The sequence below is a fragment of the Anopheles funestus genome, chromosome 2RL (genome assembly GCF_943734845.2).
Source record: "Anopheles funestus chromosome 2RL, idAnoFuneDA-416_04, whole genome shotgun sequence".
Classification (NCBI taxonomy): Eukaryota; Metazoa; Arthropoda; class Insecta; order Diptera; family Culicidae; genus Anopheles; species Anopheles funestus.
In genome coordinates, this window is record NC_064598.1 from 14,452,666 (window position 1) to 14,475,504 (window position 22,839).

The window sequence follows — 22,839 nt, forward strand, 5'->3', positions numbered from 1 at the left end:
GAGATACACTGAAGATCGCTGTGAGCTAGCTGTAACTGTTGTAAGGTTCCACGGAGAGCTTTATTTGTTAACCCTTGTCATGGGAACAGCAGTAGTTATTTTTCCATCGCGTTTAATAATTCGTTTTTCAAAAAAAACCTGTTTTCCATGCTTCAATTGAGAATACTGTTGAAATGAGGATTAAATAAAAAATATCGAACAATACAAGGCTTTGGTTTAATTCTCAACAAGACCAAGCAAAGAAAGTGAAGCATTCGATAATCTCCGGAATAGCCGTGGGAAATTCAATATTTTAAAGATAGTTGAACCTATTTTAATGTCTCTTTAATAAACGTTTATTTTTAATTGAATCAGGTAATATATTCTACATTCGATACTATTTTTTTTACTTACATATTAATCTGTACCCAGTATGACTAGTTAATTGGACGTGTTTAAAACGTCGAGCTTTTCTTCTGTTTAGTGAATTTGATTGTTCCAGTAATCTTTCACCATATCGGCCGCCTTTTCCCCGACCATTATAACAACACCATTCGTATGTGCGGACGGTATGATCGGGAAGATGGAAGCATCCACCACGCGCAATCCATTCACGCCGTGCACTCGCAGTTCTGGATCGACAACCGCATCCGGATCGCTTGCCGGGCCCATCTTGCACGTTCCCGACTGGTGCTGAATGCTGGCACCAACCTGCCGCAAGCAACAGCGCCAATAGTCGTCTGATTGGAAACGATGCTTCTCACAGCCATAGAAGGGTGTACGGAGCAGCTTCGCACCGTACGAGGCAAAGCTGTCGGACTCACCGATACGTACCGCCATCTTGATACCCTCTACCATCGTGGCCAGATCGTCGGGATGTTCGTAAAAGTTACCTTCCATGTGTGGCCATCGGTACGGATTGCGGCTCTTCAGCGATATCCGGCCACGACTTTTCGGACGCATCAGTACAGGTGCAATGCCGAATGCATGCTGACCACGGGCCGAACCGAACGATCGTTCGTAGAATTCTCGCGTCATGCCGAATGTGTAGCGTAGTGCGCCTGATTCATCGTTGTTGACTGCACCCGTTCCAAGCACTAGCTCCACATCTGGATAGTCTGCCGGCGAGCGAGAGTTATTCGTCTTCACGAAGGCGATGCCTTCTGCGCCACCGGGCACGGTGAAGGGACCAGTACGTCCTAGCAGATAGCTAAGCACGTTAACTGGTCGGCGCATGTCTTGCTCCCGAATGGTTACGGGCTGATTAACAGTGAACACCAAACCTGAGAGCGTTTGGTGGTCCTGCAGGTTATAGCCCACACGCAGATCCTTGATTACCGGTATGTCGAATTGCTGCAGATGTTCACGAGGTCCCACACCGGACAGCATCAGCAACTGGGGAGAGGCTATTGCACCAGCCGCCAGAATTACTTCCTTCCGTACACGCACAGTGTAGGTACGCTTGTTCTTGGTAAACTCCACCCCAAAAGCGGTCTTCGTGACGGGATCGATCAATATTCTGGTAGCCCACGAGTGTGTCGAGATGTCCAGATTGGATCGATAGGCGACCGGTTTCAGGTACGCACGGGCCGCACTGCAACGTTCGCCATTAACCATGGTGGCCTGTGCTTTGTAGAATCCAAGCTGTACTGGATCGTTGGGATCGATACGTCGGTAGCCGAAGCTTTTACCGGCTTCGATGTATGCGAGCGCACACACGTAACGCCCACGCCCTGCCCACGTCCACAAGTAACTTCGTAGAAAGCCGAAACAAACCCTCTATGCTTACTGCACGCTTAAGCAAAACAACGCTTTACCGAGTGCTACCCCGAATGCAGCGTACGTGGTATTCTAATGCGGATCGCAGGTATAATTTCAGAATCCTTTTTCACTTCGAGAAGATCCCAGGTATAATTCCCGAACCCTCTTTCGCTTCGCGATTTGTGGACGCGTCCAGGACAGGACCCAATTTTTTTGAAATTTTGTATGACTTCGGCTTTTGTGGACGTCTCATGAGCCGTCGTGTGTACGAAGCCTATCGCTTCAACATCGGAGTTTCAAATGAACTCTCCTCTATGTGCAGATAGCCGTAAGGGTTGTCACGCTTTCCTTTGATTTTTTCCGCCTTCTCGAAGTACTTCCGGACGTTACGATATCCCCAGCCATAGTTTCCCGCTTGTTCCCATTCATCATAGTCACGTTGATGACCGCGACCGTACAGCAAGAAGTTGATCAGACTCGTACCACCCAAACCGCGTCCTTTCGGCCAATAACAAACACCTTGCTCAAGACCCTTGCACGCATGACGCATGGGATCTGACCGGTATCCCCAGCTGTACCCTGTGATTATGAGGCAGAAGGTTAAACAAAACGAGGTGCACGAGAGGTAAGAGCTGCAGAATATCCTCACCTGTAGCCGTTGTCAGTCCCGCCGTTAGTGGCAAGTTCGACACAATGTTTTCCTCCTTGCCTACCTCCAGCAGCAGTACGCTCCATTCGGGAACTTCGCTCAAACGGTTGGCCATGACGGATCCGCCCGAACCAGCGCCAATGACGACAAAGTCGTACTCCTTTCGAATTCGCTTCGTCTCCGGTATCGGCACGGATGCATTAGGGCCCGTGCGCATCAGTAAGCTCAGCTCATCGAACAGACTTTCGAAGACGATCGATGCGGTGGAAGGTTGGTTTCCGAGCACAGGACCGATCGTGAGTAAAAACACGATTAACAGATGAGCGAACCATCGCGTGCCAACCATTACTGTCCGTAGCATCTGTGGAGGGAAATTAAACCGAACCGGATTGGAGCCAAAGAACAAATTGATGATATCTTAATGTTTGACGATCGCAAAAGATCGCCAGTGGCATGTACAATCAGTTTTTTTCGTCTCTCTAATGCTAATTTTGTAGCCCATAACACCTAACCATTCTATGAATCCGATGTTTGGTGTTTTTTTGCCGAGGACATAGCAATAATGGAATTGAAAACTTTGTGAAGGTTTTTGGCGTATGTTGAGAGTATAAAAAAGAGAAGCAATGTATTTTTTTCCCGATAGACAATTGCGAAAAAAGCCGCACAAAACGTCAAAGACGGAATGATCGATTTGTTCGTTTGATTAGCCTGAATGTGTGCCGTACTGGGTTTTGTTTGGCAGACGAACATGGCCACGATTGCGCAAGACAATAAGGAAGCAATTGATGTGTCTATCAAGAATTTATAAGAAAAAAAAACGAAGGGCGCCATGTGAATTGCACGTTAGACATCCTATAGCATGCAGTAAATCGGTGTTTATGGTTATAACAGGACGTTGAGGTGTGGTAAATTGAAGATCACGTCCGCGTAGTTGCTATATCCAATGCATTATTTCTGCTTGACATCTAATTTGATGTTTTCGTGTTGTAATTACTGCGTGGTAAGAATTTGAAACAAAGAGGAATTAAGACCAAAGATTGGTAACCTTCCTACATACCGGTCGAAGATCATGCTTCAGCTTTAAATGATTTCAAACTTTTGTTCCATTGCTTCGTGCAAAATGGAACCGTCAAAATTGGTGTGTCCTTACGCGCGTCACGCAAGTCCATTCTATCAAGAATTCTCAAGTCTTTTTCACTGTTTGGAAATATTTAGAAGGTAGATCCTCTGACTAAAGCTGCGGGAGGGCTCATTTGGTGTGGAACTAGCAATCCATCAACTTCGGTAATTATAGTTCTGTGTTAAATGGCGATCATTTATCGTAATATGTGACCTTGTAAACTACTGACAAGTTCTAAATGGTAGATTAGTAGTTTTGAAGCCGCATAACACTTTTATCCCACTCGATACTTGAACAATTGTTTTACAAATGACAAGTCACATGTTTTTCACTGTTTCCTTTGTGTTGATAATTTGTGCCCTAGCTAGAACACGCTCATTGTTTAACGAACGCACAACATGATGCACTTTGCACTTTGCAAGCACTTACGTTCCACGCTAGCGTTACCAGATGAGTGTGTCCTCGTAGACTCTAAGCACAGCACTGCACGCACAACACAGGTCATGTACGCGTTGTGCACGTCAAACGGTACGAGGATCAAGATCCACTTCGGCCAAAAACTACCATTCGCGGCCAGAAACGAAATGCAACTAATCAAAAACTGCTCCAACACCTAATGCAACCTCACCATGCGCGAGAAGCTCGTTTCGGGAGGGAAGAAACGTGTGCTTCGAAAGTCATCTAAAAACTAACGCGACGAGTAACAGGCATCGAACGCTAGAGGTGGCACTGTTTGCCGTTGATCCGGTGGGGAGCCCAAAAGAGCGACAGGCGAAACCCGATGAACGGTTCAGGCGTCCTCGTGATCGTGACAGATCGCCGTACGCGAGCGGTATTTGCCGGGCACAACCAATCTGCACCGTGCGGTCGTCGACGAAGTTCTTGATCGGAAGGCAGCGAAACGAAACAGCGACGGACAGGCTGGGTGTGTAACCGTTTCGAACAGGTACTTGACGCGCGTTTCGCGTATCAATGCTGGCCTGCGATGCGCATCAAATTGTTCAAATCGACGATGATCAGTTACACACACGATCGTGATGTGAGATCCGCGCTCGCAAAACCGTTTTTCTTCGCATTTGGCCATTTTTGCATACACACACGGCGTACGCGAAGGTGAAGTTCAGGTGGGCCGAGCTGTTCGCTAAATAGTTTTGTTTGTACACGGACACCTGCAGTGGACCGTGTGACGGCAGCGATCGAGACTTCCGAGAGACCGGTACTGGCTGCTGGTGCCTTGTGTCGAACGTTGGACCAATCTGGCTGTAATCGGCAACGGCGATTGCGATGCGTGTTCGCTGGACGTAACCATACTTAACGTTGTGACCTACATCGAGCAAGTTCTCAGCTAGCTCACCACCGCTTCCTTTACTGTAATACCCTGCATACCATTCGACGATTAGGGGCTAGAATGTGCTACGGCGATGGATGGATGGCGATTAGTAGAGGTTCGTCGCTACCGACCCAGTGAATGTCGACGAGCGGGCGGTATCCGATCTACGGTCCAAGATCGGCGGATCCGGTTTGTCGACTTTCGGTTTCGGTGTTGCCCTCTCGGTCATCTTGCAATCGTTTCCAAGCATGGTCGATCGATTACACCACACCGGCCAATGAGCGTTTAGTGTAAAGCATGCTTATGATCTCACTTGCACGTTTTAGAACCTCAAGTATTTCGAATTCTTGCATACGATACGAGTGAATTATTGACAAATTAGTTAAACTATTCGCTTAAATACGTGACTATTTTACAGATAATTTATACCAAACAACCCAAAAGTCAATAAACTCTCCTCGTTCTGCTTTGTCCACAATCTGCTGTCCACGAACTTTTCATCGCTTCAGAAGCGTGACACAAATATAAATGTGCCAACTTCTTGGTCAGTTTTAGCATATCGCTATTGAAAAGAAAGTGACGAAACAAAGATCCCCACAGGCAAAGATCGGTTAGTGCTATGACAAAAAAGACGATTTATAAATCCTGCCTAAACCGAAACCAAAATCAACATATCACTAAATCGAGATCATTAAAGCGATGATGCAAAGAATTCCATAGAAGATTAGGCTAGTTTTTGCTTTCGCTTTGAGGATCATCATTCGCGAAAAGAGCAATTTTGTATGCCGTTTTTTTTCAGATTCCCCACACAGATCGCATATATATATGCGGGGGAAACAAAAACCTGTCGCGATATCGGACTCTCCTTTTCACTGAGACCGGTCCTTCTCGGGTCGATGGCTTTCTTCATACGAGACGCATATCGGGTTCACATTTTGAAAAAGAAAAAAAAGAACCAGATACAGCCTTGACATAATTAAAATTGGCATCGTAACACACTTCACATTGATGGTCCCGATTTAATTTCCGTTGCTATTGTGTTTTTCGCGTCCTAGTACAAGTTGGATCCCAACGATTTGGTAGATATATTTTATATATTTTTATAATTTGCTTTCGCCCACATGTGAAGATTAACGGAAAATGATGAAATCGAAAACTACAACCGAACACGGTGTAGGTAAAAGTAAAAGTAAAAAGATAAAAATGTCATACTAACATTACAAAAACAAAGACCCACGAGGTACCCTTTAACGGTATGCTGTCCTTGGAATGCACGTGATCATGCATCGTGGATGTACGTATTGTGGTGGAAAACGAATGAAATTAAACTTTATTTTCTTTCCCTTTAATCGAAGGTTTTTGGACCAGTTGACCAGGGAGGTGGGGTGTGATTGAAAATGGAGGTCATACTGTGGCGTTGTTGCCTTTTTACCAAAAAAAGTGGCACTGAACATGAAAGGGTGGAGAACGGGTTTATCATATTGTTTTAAACCGCCGCTGCTCGATCGTGTTTGTCCTCTTTTTATTGTCGTTCGTTACCTTTATTGATATCAGCAGCCGAGAATTGGTAAAAGTTATAATATTTTGGTAATGTTTTTGGTCTTGTCGGCATACCTCGGTTCTGTTTGTGTGATGTGACCAGGGGAGAACAACTTCCTTGGAACGCGTGGCACGCTCTCGTAAGCTGAAGGGAAATATCTTGAAGGAGTTCCCACAACATAAGAAAGAACAGTGCATTGACCGCAACAGTAAGTAAGGGATCGTTTAGACGAAGTAAAAAGGGCTACGTGTTGTAGTGCACGCGACTGCCGACAACAAACATCTGTGCTGCCTGCTTATCGAATTTCTTCTTTATCTTCTTATTGGTTTGTACTGCTGTAGTAGTAGGTCGATGGTTATGGTCTGTCTGTCTAACACACACTCCTCCTCACACCTTTTACTGCTGCTCGTGTCAATCAGTAGTGGACCTTAAAAGTTTTATCCATAGTCGGAAAAACAGGCTTTCTCTCTTTCTCTCCCATGTATGAGAGCTGAGGAGAGGTGGTGTAATTGAGATTTGAACTCTGGCCGAGATTGTGATAAAACCATGCGTTAACATTCATACCATACGACGCCCTTATCCACCGCAGTTTATCGGTCGATTTTAAGCAGCTCTTGCTTACTGTTAATACTACCGTTATTCCAAAAATGATCTTTCGCTTACAAATACCATCTAGTACAGCTATTCTTCTCGATCATAACATATTACAGTGAGTTAAAAATAGAACAAGTTCAGTTATATTGCGGTTTCATTCGATCGATAATACCGTTCCAGCGATGGAAGGATCGATCGAAGGTTTTAACGATGTTTTTTTTTCGTTTTCATCACCAACGGTCGATCAGGTTATCCTTGACGTGTTGTGCCATGCACGTATGCCACTTATGTATGGTGTATACATCAGGCATTATCCATGTAAGAGACCAAAGAGAGAAAAAAACAGCAACTAGCAATATTCACAAGGAGTCATTGCAAGGTAAACAGTGACGATGACATGTAAAAAAATCTCTACACGAACAGGGCCCACCCGGCATAACCCGTGCAGTTCTGTGATCGAATGCACCTTCAACCATAATACTATCACAAAAGAGTTTAGCGGCGACTCATCAACACTTTTGTTGCCGATCTTGCATCCTGATCGGCTCAGTAGAGTCAGCGCAAATTATGTCACTTCCTTGCAAAATAAACACTACAGCCGATCGGTGCCCAATTTTGGTACCGATTTTGCACGAATGACAAATTATCGATACGCAACTGGTAAATGGGACGCATCGAGATGTCTTTTCAATTTTTCCGCATCCCATCCCATCGTTTCTGATTGCCCTTTTTTGGAAATACGCATGGAATGTTGTGCACGGAAGAGAGAAATGAGTTTATTTATTCGTAACAGTTACCTTTTTGTTGATTGATCGATCGAATGAGGCTACCGGCATTATTCTATTCAGTTGATTTGTTGTGCAATACATACCGTTCCTGTGGGGTGTGTGATTACCGCTGGTCATTGTGTTACTTTCGTAGCTGGAATTAAAAATCTTAACCCATATACCATGTATGTTATGTACAAAAGAAAAGAAAAAATGCGCTTTATCAAACAACAAACTCACCGACACGTGACATTTCTGCGTTAATTTAACCACAACTTGCGACAAACGGCTCTTGAAATCGTCTCGATTGCATAAAGCTACGCAATGAATGCATTCGGCTACGTGCGGGTGAAATCAGTCAAGCTTACACTGTTTGGATGTCGTCGCTTTTCCCATGATCCTCGTCGAATCGCTTATCGTTTTCCTGTGATTTATCCAACAAGTCTAAGCTTTTCACCTTCAAACTAATGATCGATGCTGATGGTTTTCTCATGAATGGTGGTCAAGTGGTATAATTGCATTAGTGGCTGCCCTACTTTCGAGGGTTCATGATACCGACGGCAGTGCACATCTCGCCATTTCGCTCAGAGTGCAAACCATTCAAAAACCGGCGGGCTTATTCAAAGCATCACAAAGATTGGTTTGTCCTTTGCAAGCAAGAAAAGCATAAAATATGTCCAACGTGAAGCAAAATTGTTAGAACGCAAGAATAGATGGTTTTGTTTTGTTGCTGTTTGCTGCTGCTCGACTGCTCCATATTGCCTCGTAAATGGGGCTAAATTGCGCGTAATAAGCCGGCACTTAAACCCGGCGTAACGATTACTTAAACTATCTCACAGCAAACAATTGATTATGGAATGACGCTAGGCATATTTTTTTTGCACAAATGGAAACTCTTTTTCCATGAAAGCTTGGATTGGTTTGGATGTGTAAAGTCGATTGATAGTGGTTAAATTGTGATTCATATCAAGCGATAGCCATCACTAAACCACTGTTGACCCTGTCCAGTGATCGTCTGCTTGTTGTGATAATAACAAATCTGTGATTAACCATCAACGAGGTCGACCGAACTGATGGTGGCTAGCCTTGGTGTGCTAATTGAGTTGGTTATTGCTGCATACAAGCAAGCGCCACTACGTTACGCCCCAACGCCCAACGCCCAACGCTACCGAACGTACTCGTAGGTTCGTTGCATACTACACGTCCCAGGATACTCGTCAGAGTGCGAACGTGTCTGAAGTTTATGATCGTGTTGCAGAGTGCGTATCAGACAGAGCAAACACCCACCGAACGCATGGAGCATGTAGCGCAACATAAAGTGGTTTCCCGCGCAGTTCTTTTTCGCAGGGATGCTCAAGTTATCGGCTTTCTACATATATTTGTATCATTTTAAAAAAATATATATTTTACTATACTGTTAATGATCGGTAAAAGACCATCCATATGTCTTATATAAAGTATTGCTGAGTTTTAGTGTTTTTTTTTGCTCGGTTAGAACGGCCTGGCCGTATCAAGAATTATTTTACCACGTAGCAGGATAGTCAGTCCATGCTACGGGGGGACGGTCCGGATGGGATTTGAACCCGGTCCTGCCGTGTGGACGGGCGCCGTTTTTCACATGTACCACCGGGCCGCCCCAGTTTTACTGTTTTTGTCGAGCAATTTATGTAGAAGAATTCATAAAGACAAAAAAACTTAAATAGTTGAGATTTTTACAGGAAGATTTTATTTTTCTTCTTCTTATGTGATACTACAACCTCAATCGCCATATTTTTCTAGTCATAAACTTGGAAAGATCTTTGACAAATATGTGAGTATTAGCTTCCATAGTAATGTCCTGTACTGACTGGGTGTAAATCTCTTAGTTAAGTAGTTAATCCTGTAATGTTTTAGACCTTCCAATCGTTACCTTAGATACAATCCATGAAATATTGGGCAAGTTTTGATGTTTGTTCTTTGGTGACGCGATTTACAGTTTTGGTATGGAATGACTTTTTGGTCACTAAAAAAGGAAAAGTACTTTAAGTAACCGAAAGCACTTGGCGTTGAAAACCCCTGCCTAGTACTACCAACGTAACACAGCCGATAGCGTGCAACATTTCGAAGGGGGTTAAACATGTATCTTCGATCGTGCTGCCGACGACCACGCGGAAACCGGTGCGTTACTGTGCTAAGAAATCTGCGAACACCATTTAGTGATAGCGGTGCGCCGTGAACAGGACCTTTTTCAGTTCGGTCTTGCAAAAGTTGACTGATCTTGTAGTGGGCAGTTTCGCATTAAAGGTTTTAGCGTGCAAACTAAGTGATCGTTATTATATGTTTATTTGCGTTTTATAAGAAAGTTAAAAAAAACGTTACTTATCGAAAGCAAATGTGTGTAGAAAGTGTTTATACACAGTGCGACGAAGTGTGATGTAGAGTTGTGAAATGGTTGGTTACATTTTTAGAATCAACTGATATGATAGTGTTACATCAGCTGTGAAATATCGAACGGAAAGTGACGAAAAGCGCACCTGTAATAATTGAGAAGAGTTTCACTAAAGCTTCTTCATTGAACAAAAAAAAAACACAGATGAAAGAATTTGCTGTAAAAATGGTACGGATACGGAAATTACGTGTTAAACATTTTTCATTAATAATTCAATTTTAGTATATCTAATTTACAATTATATGTGCGTGTTTATGTGATCACTCAGAAGGCGTTTAGTTTAATAATAGATTCTTAACATTTGTAGACACACTTTTGTTTTCTATTTGATTCTAAAACAAGCCTACTCTTTCCTGCCACGCTTAGACCCACTCAGGGGCGGCTGCCAGTGATTCCGCATTCAGGCAAACACACCTTTACGCGCGTTCTCTCATGCGTAAAGGCAAAGAACATTGCCTTGACATAGGGTTGCGGCAAAGTGCCACTGGTAGCAACACGCAAAGTGATCCATTGACCGATTGCTGGAACATTTGTTGCGATCGCTATAGGCACGATGAAAGTCAGTTAGCACGAAGTCTCGGGTTTTTGATATGAAGTAAAAGTGTTTGGAAACTTAATCGTGTGTTAGTAAATGCAAGAAGGGTCGACTTTGCGAAAAGTTTTAATTCAGTTGCATTTGATATGTTTTGGCAATGCTTTCGTTTGAGAGTTCCCTTTTCAACTGTATTGCATCAGAAGATGCAGAATCGAAATCAAAAATAACGCTTCAAAGTGGCACATCGCTGTTGTGATGTGTAAAGTTCTTGTGCCATTGAAGTCACTACAGTTACAGACGAAGGTGTGTAATGCAACGTCATTACTATTCTGGATAGAACGCATCGCCTGGAGCAATGTGCTAATTGGGATGTTAATTTTTGCACATCCCGGCTCGATTATATAATACGATCCGCTTCAAGTACGATCGAATGTCACAGTGAAGGTGTACTTGGTGCACAAAATATTAATATTACAAAACCCCAAACACACCGTACCGTTGATATCGGGCGTGTAAAATGAATCAATTGTGAAGGAGTTAATTGCAATCAGTGTAGTATTGTTGCCAGTTTTCCTTCACATTTGGAATGTCATTTGAAGATGACACGATGTCAATATGGCGATAGCTCATCTCGCCCCGATGTGTCGCATATGTTGTGTGCTGTGAGGTCACTAATGGACGATGCAAATTATCTACCAGGCATGAGGTGTCCGGTACGCGAATGAATAACTGTGACTGTTTACCTTTGCTTAAAATTTCATCTCTCATTGCCGTGTGTCAGTCAAAGGCACAGCATAACAACAAAACGCTTCACCATTTGACGGCTCTAATAGTCGCTAGGGAAAACAAACCATCGGTCTGGTTTTCGCCCGGCACGCTGGACCTAACCTTGAAACGGATCGCAGTTTCGGGGGGGCAGAGGCACAAAGATAAAGGGGCGGAAAGAGCAAAAATGAAGCCAAAGAAAACGTGGCCGCTGTCGTAACGGTGGTGTTTTTGGGAGAAAATTTATGCTGCGACATCAATCGATGTGAATCGGCCAACATTGTGCTCGCCTAGTGCGCGATGGAGCCGAAGAGGTCCGTGAAGTCTTTGAAGAAATTCATCGTCGTGTACCCGTGGCGTAAAGTGTGATAAAGTAGCTGGTGGACCGCTAAGAGTGGAGCGCTTACTTAACATTGGAGGTTTCATTAACCGAAGGTGGAAACACTGAAGATGGTTAAGTTTAGTGCTGTGTTAAGTGGGACCTCTTATAAAGAGAACAAATTGTGCCGATGGGCACAACACCGCCGGAGATGATATTCATATTTGTCTGACTGAAAAAAAAGAAACCGTTTGAGTTATCGCGGAAGAAATTAATTGAATTAGATCCTCCAAAATAGATACTATCAAAACAGTTTGCTCGGACACGAAATAACAATTATAGGGATTGTAATTAATTTTCCTGTTCTACTGCTTTTTTGTTTCTTTGTTTGTTTGTTTGTTGGGGAAACATTTCCAAAACCAACTTCCCCATTTAATTGGATTTTAAATAATTGGTTAAACACGAATGACATAAGTGATCGATCGCCATTTCTGCTTTTATTTTCACGAATATTAATTTATCCACCTTCGCCCTCGGGGGGAAATAAAACTGACACGAAACTGTTTCTATTCCATTAGGCTGCGTCATTATCCAAAGAGGAAAACGAAAAAAAAACATCTGCGCCAAACTGAACTTGGCCGGAGGTCTTTTGTGAGTTTGCATTAGGAAGCAGACGCAGCTAAACAAAAACCAAAAAAAAAAAAACAAAAGTAAAGAAAAAAACTGACCTGCCGGAAACAGTCGGTGTGCATTTTGTGCCAATTTTGGAGCAACGGGTTTTGAAGGTTACCGGACCTCCGAAATGAAGTTGCGATATTTGGTAGTGGTACGCTAGCGATCTAATAGCTAATACCGATCCGCGAAGAATCGCACATGACTTTGGTTTTGTTTACTTTCTTTCTACGAGTCGATCGTACGCGATCGCTATTGCCTCATTATGATCACTCGTATAAAGTGTACGTTTTTTTTCATGTAAAGCTCTTTCAATTCAAATGACTTCCAAATCGATAAGTGGAGCAACATTTGCATATAATTGGTTTCCGTCTCAGGAAACTGCCAGACGAAGGCGATCAATCGAAAGTATCGACTATTTGCTCTTTACTACCTTTGAGAAGGTTATGTCGAGAGTTGCAATTTTGATTCATTTGAAACACATTCACTTGACGCCAGTACGAAAATTGCGATGCATGTCCCAAAAAGCAGAAGAAGATACCTTCACCTGAAATGCAGCTGTAATGTCTTTACCAATGGGACGGAATGCATCATACAAGTGACTTGAGCTGACTTGTATTTACCTTGAGCGTGTTTTGCTAGTGCATTTTGTTGCAAACCCCGAGAAGGAAAGAATGGTCAACGAGAGATCTCTTTCCAACCTCCTTGGAGGGGTTTTACTTTCATCCGTCTTACTCTCACTAGTTTGCTCCGTTTTTTTTCCTGACCTAGAATGAAGGTGGCAATGTGCACTCGTTGCTTTTTGCATCGTACAGCATGGCGCAATGGGATGGAACTGGCGTTGATCACCTTGAATCCGTTATTCCAACTTGCGACCTCAGCGAACGCTGAGGTTTGTACTGAACTGGTTTCCGATTCCCAAAGTGTCTGGATGCAGAAGACGAAAAAAGAAAAAACAAAATGCCCAAAAATGTCCGACGACATTGTGTGGCGTGGGCAATAATTTCCCACACACACACACACACACCCTTTGGGATAGTGATGATGATTTGCTGTCAATCGGATTTGTGTCTGCAGCAATCAGTGTCGCAAAATCGGCAGTTGGGATTGATTTATTGTGACGCCTCACAAGCTAAGCAGGTCAAACAGACCATGGTCAACGGCAACTACCGTTGGTAACCTTTGGTAGCCTTTGGTCGGACCGTTGTTATGAGCGTTTAATAGTTGTAATGTTTAAACGACCCAACTCCAAGAAGATTAATCATGCACACAATCAAGGTCCTTGCTTGCTGAGATAGTGTGATGCGAACATTTCCACTTAGTCGAACAAAATTCAACTGAACCACAACATCACAAAGCATCACTTACTTGAAGTTACGTTCTGCATTCGAAATGCAATCAAACTGCATACTGGCATACGTATGCATTCCGTGTCCAGTTTCTCAGCCAACGACGGTTCTTAACATACACGTAACGCATTTCTAATGTAGGAAACGATTTTTTCCCACTGACAGGTGAGAAGCAACGGACAAACAGGTTTCGAGGGTAGGCCTTCAAAACCCCCAACGAAAGACATTTTAGACGTGCGTCGGTGCGTAGTGTACTGCAAATAGTGACAAATGAGCTTCGATTACTTTAGTATGCATCTGTGTTTTTATTTCTTTCCGTAGGCACCACGGGTCCGTAAGCGTGTCGGGCCCAGTCGCAGTCCACCGCTGACCGGTCGCCTACGTGACAAAGCCAAGGGGAAGGTCATACGGCACGATATCATAAGTTTTCGTTTGATCACTAGAATGCGCTTTTAAGGAGGGATAGATATTGTAGTAGAACCGTGTTACATTTGGATGGAAGATGTTTATCAACCGAATGAAGGGCAAGGTCCATCTAGCTTTGTTGCAGGAAAAGACACCCGGCATTAGCTCGGTGTCGGTGTTGAATTCATTCAATAACCTACTGCCGCAGGAAATTCGGCGCTCACTAAGATTCATTAAGCTTATCATTGATCGTGCCTTAAAGCATTTTTTTGGGGTTCGGATAATATGTAAAGTGTTTTGGGGAGCTTTACAGCTTTAGTATGAGTGAAAAAAAGGTTTATATCGAACTGATCGTAAATATCAGTAAACCGTAGCGATGATGCAATGCCACTGCTTGGTAAAATAATTCGTTACAATTTGAATCTTTTGGACATCTTTCTTTCTTTTGTATAATGCGGTGGATATGTGATAATTATTCCATGGGTTTGTTTTGGAAAATGAGGTTTTGAATCATTTATTTCAAAAGATAATTTATCGGCTCAAACGTTTTAAAGTTCAGGTCTTGGTCTGTCGTGCCTAATTACTGGCTTTGGTCCGAGTTACCCTTAACTGGACAGTCGAACCCTGCACATGCTGGACTCTGGTACTAATGGCTATATTAGAACATGAATTTGGTTCATAGCCGGTAGGAATAGTCTAATGAGGTGTAATTAACTTTTCCTTTTGCAAAATGGTATATCCATAGAAAGAAGCTGGACGTGAGCAAGCGGTGAGATCGAAGGGATGAATCTACTACTGAAACGATTTAAAAAAAGAATTAGCAAAGCAAATCCAAATCTTAAATTATTCATAACTCATAAATATTCCTGTATTTAACACAAATAGATTTTTATTTCGTACAAACATGTCAATATTCTATTTCGTTTCACACCTGCTGACGGTGGTGCAAACTGGATAAACCGTGACGTAGTTAATTCATCATCAATTTGCATTAATTTGACTACAAAACATTCCTGTCAAAATCCCGATTTCCATTTCATTGGATCGTGTTCCGAACGGGACGAGCAGATGGGACTGTGTGAAAAAGGTTTAAAAACAGGTTTGTGTGTATTTCTTTCATTTGCGAAAGAACACCCTGGTGAGATTAACGTCAAAAGCCCCTGGGGGAAGAATTATAAAACTGGAACTTTAGTCGGAATACTGACGCAGTTCAATACCGTTTGGGGGGTATTTTTGTGTTTGAAGTTTACGTTTTTGGGAGGATGAAGCCCAAAAGACGTGAGATATTCCTCAAGATAAAGCCTTCCTTCCTGTGAATCAAATACTACAGACGTCAGCAAATCGTAACTGTTTGACGCAAAATGGAATCCCGTCAGGTGCGTTTTAATCGCCGGTTGAGGAATGTTTATGCACAATTGGCATCACTTTTTTGTGGACGCTCCGTGATCGTTTAGCTGCCTGTCGGTAAAGGTACAATTAAACCAAAATTAATTCTAAGCAAAACCTCACCGTTCGGACATGTGTTTGTGGCTTTCGCTTTAAATGTTTGCTAACATCCGACATTAAATATGCGTGCTTCGTTTTATAACCGGGCCCCAATCGATCGTGCTTCTTGCGCTCGGTCGGTACAGTCGGAAACCACGCGTCTAGAAGGAAACCTCAACGGTCTGTAACACCGATCCACATCGATGATAATTTCCCCCGCCGAACTAGCCACGGCTAGGGGGTAGATAATTAGGCTGATACGGGAGGACATTCGTTAGGGCCTGTGTGTGTGTGTACGGTGGTATAATTTATGTGCGCGCGTTTTGCATGGCGTACGTGCGAGTACACCGTGCCCCGGGTGACAGGGCGTTATGATTATGGCGACATCTTAATGTCGCGAAAGGCATACCCCAAAGGTATCCTTTAGGTGTAGACAACGGTTTTTTGCACGAGAAATTATTAGCCGGTACGAGGCGGGGGGTTATTAATGTATGTGACGCAAAGCCATTTATTCTGATCCGTTATTATCCAGGTTTGATTAGTTTTATTTGCCCTCAGGTTATGTAAGTGTCTTCCAAACACAGTCGCATAGTTCAACAATTCATTTGAATTACTACATGATTTGTGGGTAAATATATGCTTGAAAATAAAACAAAAAAAAAAACCCCACGACAGCTCTTCTAATAAGCTTCATTTATGGCAGAACATCTCTTAATTTGTTTGTGCCAAAAAAAAACCAACATCTGTGCTAAAATGCAACACTCATTCACATGCTTGCCGCTGGCTACCGAAAAGCTAACTGCTTCGTCATCTTCGAGGCGTAACGCCGGTAACAGTGACGGTCAAGGCCGGAGCTGTCAAACTGGTAGTAATGATTCATTTCCTTCACCCCAAGGGGTAGGTGAGAAGGGATGAACCACAGCACCGGGCTTTGACCGGGTGGTACCTTACCGTAAGCACCCCGTCCGTGTGTTGGCAAAGCTAATTAGCGTCCGTAAGCAAATTTACTCGATAACCGATCAATTAAAAAATCACCCCCTTTACTAGTTTGGTTTTGCTTTCTCACATGTTGATCTGACAAGTTTAGTTTTGTTTGTAACTAAAATTAGAGTATCCCAACTAGAAGAATTGTATTAGCTTCGTTTGGTTCAAAATTCAAAACGACACAAATTGTATGAATAATTCAGCAGTAACGACGTTCGGGTGTTTTCGATTTTTTTTTTTGTTTATTTGTGTCAAAATATTTCGAAAAAAAAGTTATATAATAACATAAGGCATTAGTCAGCAACGATGCGTGCGTATTTGATATCAGCTATCCTATTGCGAAGTAAGTTCAAGGTGTGTTGGTTACGTTGACCTAGTGGCGAAATGGAGTCTCGGTTTTTTTTGGACCAATTGACCATGTGGAAAAATATGCTAAAGTTGCTCGAATTTCACACGCCTTCAATGATTAATTCAATTCATTTAAAGCTCCGCCGATAAATCGTTTATTAGGTGCGTTTTACAACTTGATATCTTTCTTTCTTCGTTCTATTACGTTTTCTCGTTTTTAAAGTGAAACAAATTTCCCCCTAATTTTTATCAATCTTCTTAGTTTTCTACCACTTGGTAGCATCTTCATGCAGATTAATGTTCAATTATAATTACAGTAATTACAAGTAATACTTCATTTGATAGAAGAAAGAGATTGGTTCATTGAAAAATGGCAATAAAACTGTGCTAAATTAAACCGATATGCCTTTCTAGACTCAATACGTTAGGATGTTATTTTATTGGGCATATTAGCTACAGCAAGGTAAAAGTTAGCATGTACATGAAAGATCGCTTCGTTATTAAATTCGTAATTCGTTAAATTAGCCAGCGGCAAAGCTACATCCCTTTCTCAATACAGTTCACTCTCACCGTAAAATCGTTCAAGGTCTTTTGGGCACTAACGGTTTCCCATGTAGGTTAGCTATTCTTCTTCGAGCGTCCGTAATCAACAATGAAGGGTCACTTTTGGGGCGGTTCTCCTTGATACAGTTTGAAGAAGATACTGTTACGTTTGTGGCAGCAAAAGGCCACCGAACAAAATGGCGTGTGCGTTCGGAAGGACGTTTGATAAATCGTTAATGGACTTTAATATTAATACCCTTCAAAAACGGTGGTCAAGCGTAAGGTCAACATAAGGGCCTTTATTGATGACACGATTTACCATCGTTTGTGAATGTAAATTTCCGTTGTCAACCGAAGATCGTTTCGAGCCAAAAGGTTTCTATTTCCATTTCCTGAGTCCACCCTCTCGTTTGGGTTTGATTACAATTTTTCACGGTCAATATGCCGGCACCGTCATTCACATCGATGTCGTTTGATGTTAGTAATGACGCCATCTTATGCATGTTTGATGCCGTTTTGAACATTTATTATTATACATTTATATTATAAAAATATCTTTCTATTTATCTACTTTCAACAGTCACCAGCTTCGATGGTACTGCTGGTTCTTGTTGTCGCAACACGCTGTAGCGTGACCATGCAACAAGATACCTTCTTCCAAAGACTGTTTGATGAAACGAGCGTCCTGTTTAATAATGGAACACCGCGCATTCCGGACACGACCGTTTACCGCAAGGAGTACGATTTCATCATCATTGGTGCCGGTTCTGGTGGGTCCGTCATGGCGAACCGTTTGTCGGAAATGCGCGAGTGGAATGTGCTGTTGCTTGAGGCGGGCAAGGAAGGCAACATGCTGACAGAGGTACCACTTACCGCGGGTCTTACCAGCATTACAGGTACGGTGGGCTTGGCGTTTGGTTTGATAATAAACTTGCGTTTGTTGATTAATTTCATCGAATTGATCCGAAATTATAAAAAGAAGATTCTCTACTGTTGTGAAGATCTTCCAGTCGATTCTTACAGAATGAAACGATCGAGTGATCGTATCTAGTATGAAGACCCCATTTCTATGCACCAACTGAAAGCGATAGTGGCAAAAAAGTAGTCGTATCTATCCTCTGGTCATAGATTTTTTCTCGTAACGAACTTATTACTTGAAATTATTCCAGCCATACGTTTGTGGGTAGGCATTTGTTTTTCCATTCAGGACCGCAGTTAGATGCGAGCTGTTTTGAGTTTCGTTTCAATTTTTTTCGGTTTGGAGTTGTTGTTCTCTGTGGAGAGAGATTTTATTAGACTGTATTGATAACAGGTTTTTATATAGTTAATACGACATGTACCGCTATATGTTTGTGAGTTGTGTAAGGTAACTCCCCCCTTTAAACCATGAGAACAGCAGACTACTCTAATGGGATGTGCGGTGGAACTCCTATATATACACCTCATTGACCGTTTCACTTCTAGCGATATTTAACGAACGGGGTCCGGTTTCTAAAAATAAATGCCCCTTCTTTAGAAACTCACGTTTCGCGGAATACCCTCCCTTTCCGGTACGCAACATGGCGCATCTCTTTCATACGCGTACAACATAAAGGGTTGTTGTTTTGTGCCTGTTCGTGTCTTGCGCATTCAATGCGCAAGCGCACGGCGTGCAGTTGTAGCGCTCTGCGTAAGCTTCATTGAAGCTTTTCAAAGGGAAACCCTTCAATGACAAGGTACATTGCAATTCAATGGTGAGTAAAAAAACAAAGAAACAGATGTGGTGAATGACCTTGAAAGAAGATCCTGTGAGATCATGCAACAATGCAAGCCACAACACTGGCGTAGTCGAAAAATCTATAGAAAATCAACATAGTTGTAGAACTCGTTACAAAACGTAGTTATAGCAAAGTGGAGTATGCAACGAACTAATGAAGCACAAGTTTTGAAGAAGTCACAATGTCCTTAAACTATTCCCTTTCAGGATATAATTGGGGCTACAAAGCCGATCCTATGAAGGGTGCCTGTTTGGGTTTAAAGGGAGGTGTTTGTAACTGGCCTAAAGGGCGCGGTCTCGGCGGTACGAGTCTTATAAACTTCCTCATCTACACAAGAGGACATCGGAAGGATTACGACGGTTGGAAAGAGGCGGGCAATCCAGGATGGGGCTTTCGCGATGTGCTGGACTACTTCAAGAAGTCGGAACGTGTGCAAATTCCCGAACTGCGTAACTCACCGTACCGCTCTACGGCAGGTCCGGTCGACGTGGAGGAGTCATCGTTTGAGACACCACTCTTGAAGCACTTTATCGCTGCAGGACGTGAACTGGGCTATATGGAGACAGATCCTAATGGCGAAATACAGCTCGGGTTCGGCAAGGCACAAGCCACAATGCGTAGAGGTCGTCGATGTAGTGCAGCGAAGGCTTACCTTGCACCAGCCGCCCGTCGACCAAATTTGGACATTTCGATGTACTCCCGAGTGACTAAAATACTGATCGATCCAGTAACGAAGCTGGCGTACGGTGTGGAGTTCATGAAGCGCCGGCGACGTTATGTGATCCGTGCACGAAAGGAAGTCATCTTGGCGGCCGGTGCTATTGCTTCTCCACAGCTACTGATGCTGTCTGGGGTGGGACCGAAAGATCATCTGAAGGATATCGGCATTCCTTTGGTGCAGGATCTTCCGGTTGGGTACAACCTACAGGATCATCTGAATCTGCCCGGGTTAGTCTTCCCAGTCAGTCGACCGGTGACTGTACGGGAACAAGATATGCGCGCTCCGCGGTACATTCTTGATTATATGATGAACGGACGTGGTCCATTCACGTCTCCCGGCGGTGCCGAAGGTGTTGCCTTCGTAAAGACAAACACCAGCTTTAACCGTAAGTGTAGCGCTCTGAATGACTGTTGTAAGGTTCCATCTCTATATCTTTCTTCTCTTCTCATCAGCTTCAGACTATCCGGATATTGAGCTGGTGATGGGTACGGGAGCCTACAACAACGATGAATCCGGATCGTTACGGGCAACGATTGGAATAACGGACGAGTTCTATCATAACACGTATGGAACGATACTTGGGAAGCACGCGTTTTCTGTCTCCCCAATTCTCATGCGTCCGAAAAGCCGTGGACGAATCTATCTGAAGAGTGCCAACCCGTTCCATTGGCCACGCATGGAAGGTAACTTTTACGCCGATTATGACGATCTCGTGGTGCTGCGGGAAGGTGTCAAACTGACGGTGGATCTGATCGAGTCGCGTAGTTTCCGCGGCGTCGGAGCACGATTACATAGTACACCGTTTTATGGCTGTGAGGAGCATCGGTTCCGAAGCGATGAGTACTGGGAGTGTGCCATTAGAAGAGTCGGTAGCACATTACAACATCAGGTAGGCAATGGCCACGCTGCATAGTTTGAGCCAAACTCCTATGAACTGTAACTTGTGTTCTTTATTATCGACAGTGTGGTACGTGTAAGATGGGACCAGCCACCGATCCGGAAGCGGTCGTCAACGCCCAATTACAGGTGTACGGTATACAGGGTTTGCGCGTTGTCGATGCATCGATCATTCCCACAATTCCAGCGTCACACACCAACGCGGTGGTGTTCATGATCGGAGAGAAAGCAGCCGACATGGTGAAAGATTTCTGGGCCAACGAAATTCGTTGAAGATCGTCCGCTTGTCTTCTGTATGCCATCCGAATCCGAGTGCCTCGGATGGTCGTTAAAGTCTTTACCCTTCTCTAGTCATCTCAGTCACCAGCTCAGGTGATCACAGTACAGTGTACGACGACCAATCTCATCCCGATTTTGCTATCCGTGCACTTCTTTAATAGAAGCCATACGTTCGATCATCAGCTTCAGCTTTCCGGCTCCTTCTAATGTACTTTCTTCTCTTCCTATGAAAGAGTTTGCTCCAACCGAGCGACGGTGTAGAATTTAGCGAAATAAAGAGACTGTAATATTGTAAACAAATCGTTACTTCTGGCGCGGAACCAGTACGCCGTTTATTTGTGTAAGGCGATCGTCGGCTTTTTCCGTTCCGTGCCGTAAGCAGAATCGTAGCTGTCTGGCTGCTACGGTGGTAAGGAAGGTGCAAAAATAAGTAAGCATATATGAAATCATGCCGTTCCCATCTCGTAGTGGCCTTGCCCGATGACATTAGGAAACTGTTGGCGCTGTTTCGTGTGTTTCGTGCTTGATCAGAAATAAAAAAGCCGCGTACGGACAGGGGAGCACGCCGTGTGTACGGTTGTGATGGTTTTTTTTGAGAAATAATGTTAAGACACCGATACGATTCCAGTGGCACCGTACCACTGTGTTACGAGAACAGCGTCCTGGCGCATGCGATCCGGTGTAATGCCGCATGTTGTAACGCTTTGCTGTGGCTGTTTGGTGAATGGTTCTCGCGAAACAAATTCATCGCGCCAGTGTGGGTGGTGGTTTATTTCAATATTTTATTTCGAGACATAATTACTGAGACTGTTTCAGTAAATTTCATGGTCGATTTGAAGTAACGATCGCAGCTTCCCAAAAACAGGTGACGGAGGTCATTTGCACCCAGAAGGAAATGGCACATCAATCAATGTCGAATGAAATAAATAGCGGCACTGTGCCAAGAGATGATCGTTGAGCAAAACAAAAAAAAAAACAAAAACTTTTGCCGCATTTGTTAGTGACCATTTTTTGCATCACTAAAACCCGGGGTTACATGATGGTTTTACAGTGGGTGTGTATCAAATACCGATTGCCGGAAAATGGGCTGTTAGTGTATTTTGCGCACACTACCAAGGGTTGTGTATCCGACTTCTACTACTCACTGTGTGTGAACTGTCAAAACAAACACCGCGAGACCCGATGTACGAGCGGTGCGTTCGTCCTACGAAACAGCTGGAAACCGTTGCTGTGCACGAATTTTCCCGAGCACGAATTTTCCGAACGAACCAAACCGTGCACAACGGAGAAAGCCCACCAGCTGATGTTGGTAGTTGCGATTTTCCACTCGCACCGTAACGGTGTACGTATTCGTGTCTCCAACGGCGCGTATCTCGAATGTACGCGGGAAACTTCCAACCTGTTTAGTGACTTGCCTTGTACGTTAGTGAAGTTGTGTGCCGGTAACTAGAACAAGCCAGAGTGGGGCCACCTTGTTTGTGAGTATGTGTGTGAGTGTGTGAACGAATGTAAGTAGATTTTTTTTTCGTGTTGTGTGTGGTGAAAAGAGTTTCCACCGGATGTGAGAAAGTAAAAAAAAGGAAAGATGAAATAATTTTACCGTTCGTTGTTC

General features: G+C 43.5%; 3 protein-coding genes across 3 annotated transcripts in view; 2 read left to right on the forward strand and 1 right to left on the reverse strand.

The window, feature by feature from the left end:
- Nucleotides 1–325: 325 nt before the first annotated feature.
- LOC125765201 (glucose dehydrogenase [FAD, quinone]-like) lies at nt 326–4,487 on the reverse strand. Its single transcript, XM_049430118.1, has 4 exons — nt 3,939–4,487; nt 2,390–2,750; nt 2,019–2,319; nt 326–1,684 (listed from the first exon to the last, which is right to left on the reverse strand). Exons 2-4 carry the CDS (start codon nt 2,748–2,750, stop codon nt 460–462), a joined length of 1,887 nt encoding a protein of 628 aa, XP_049286075.1. The 5' UTR covers nt 3,939–4,487; the 3' UTR covers nt 326–459.
- A 5,380-nt stretch (nt 4,488–9,867) lies between these two features.
- LOC125765002 (glucose dehydrogenase [FAD, quinone]-like) lies at nt 9,868–21,527 on the forward strand. The gene is made up of 5 exons (XM_049429818.1): nt 9,868–10,336; nt 18,154–18,469; nt 19,537–20,436; nt 20,504–20,940; nt 21,015–21,527. Exons 1-5 carry the CDS (start codon nt 10,313–10,315, stop codon nt 21,219–21,221), a joined length of 1,884 nt encoding a protein of 627 aa, XP_049285775.1. The 5' UTR covers nt 9,868–10,312; the 3' UTR covers nt 21,222–21,527.
- A 122-nt stretch (nt 21,528–21,649) lies between these two features.
- LOC125765156 (uncharacterized) overlaps nt 21,650–22,839 on the forward strand; it is a 55,479-nt gene continuing 54,289 nt past the window's right edge. Inside the window, exon 1 of the mRNA XM_049430061.1 lies at nt 21,650–22,735. The gene's annotated coding sequence lies outside the window, so the exon portion shown is untranslated. The remainder of the gene's footprint in view (nt 22,736–22,839) is intronic.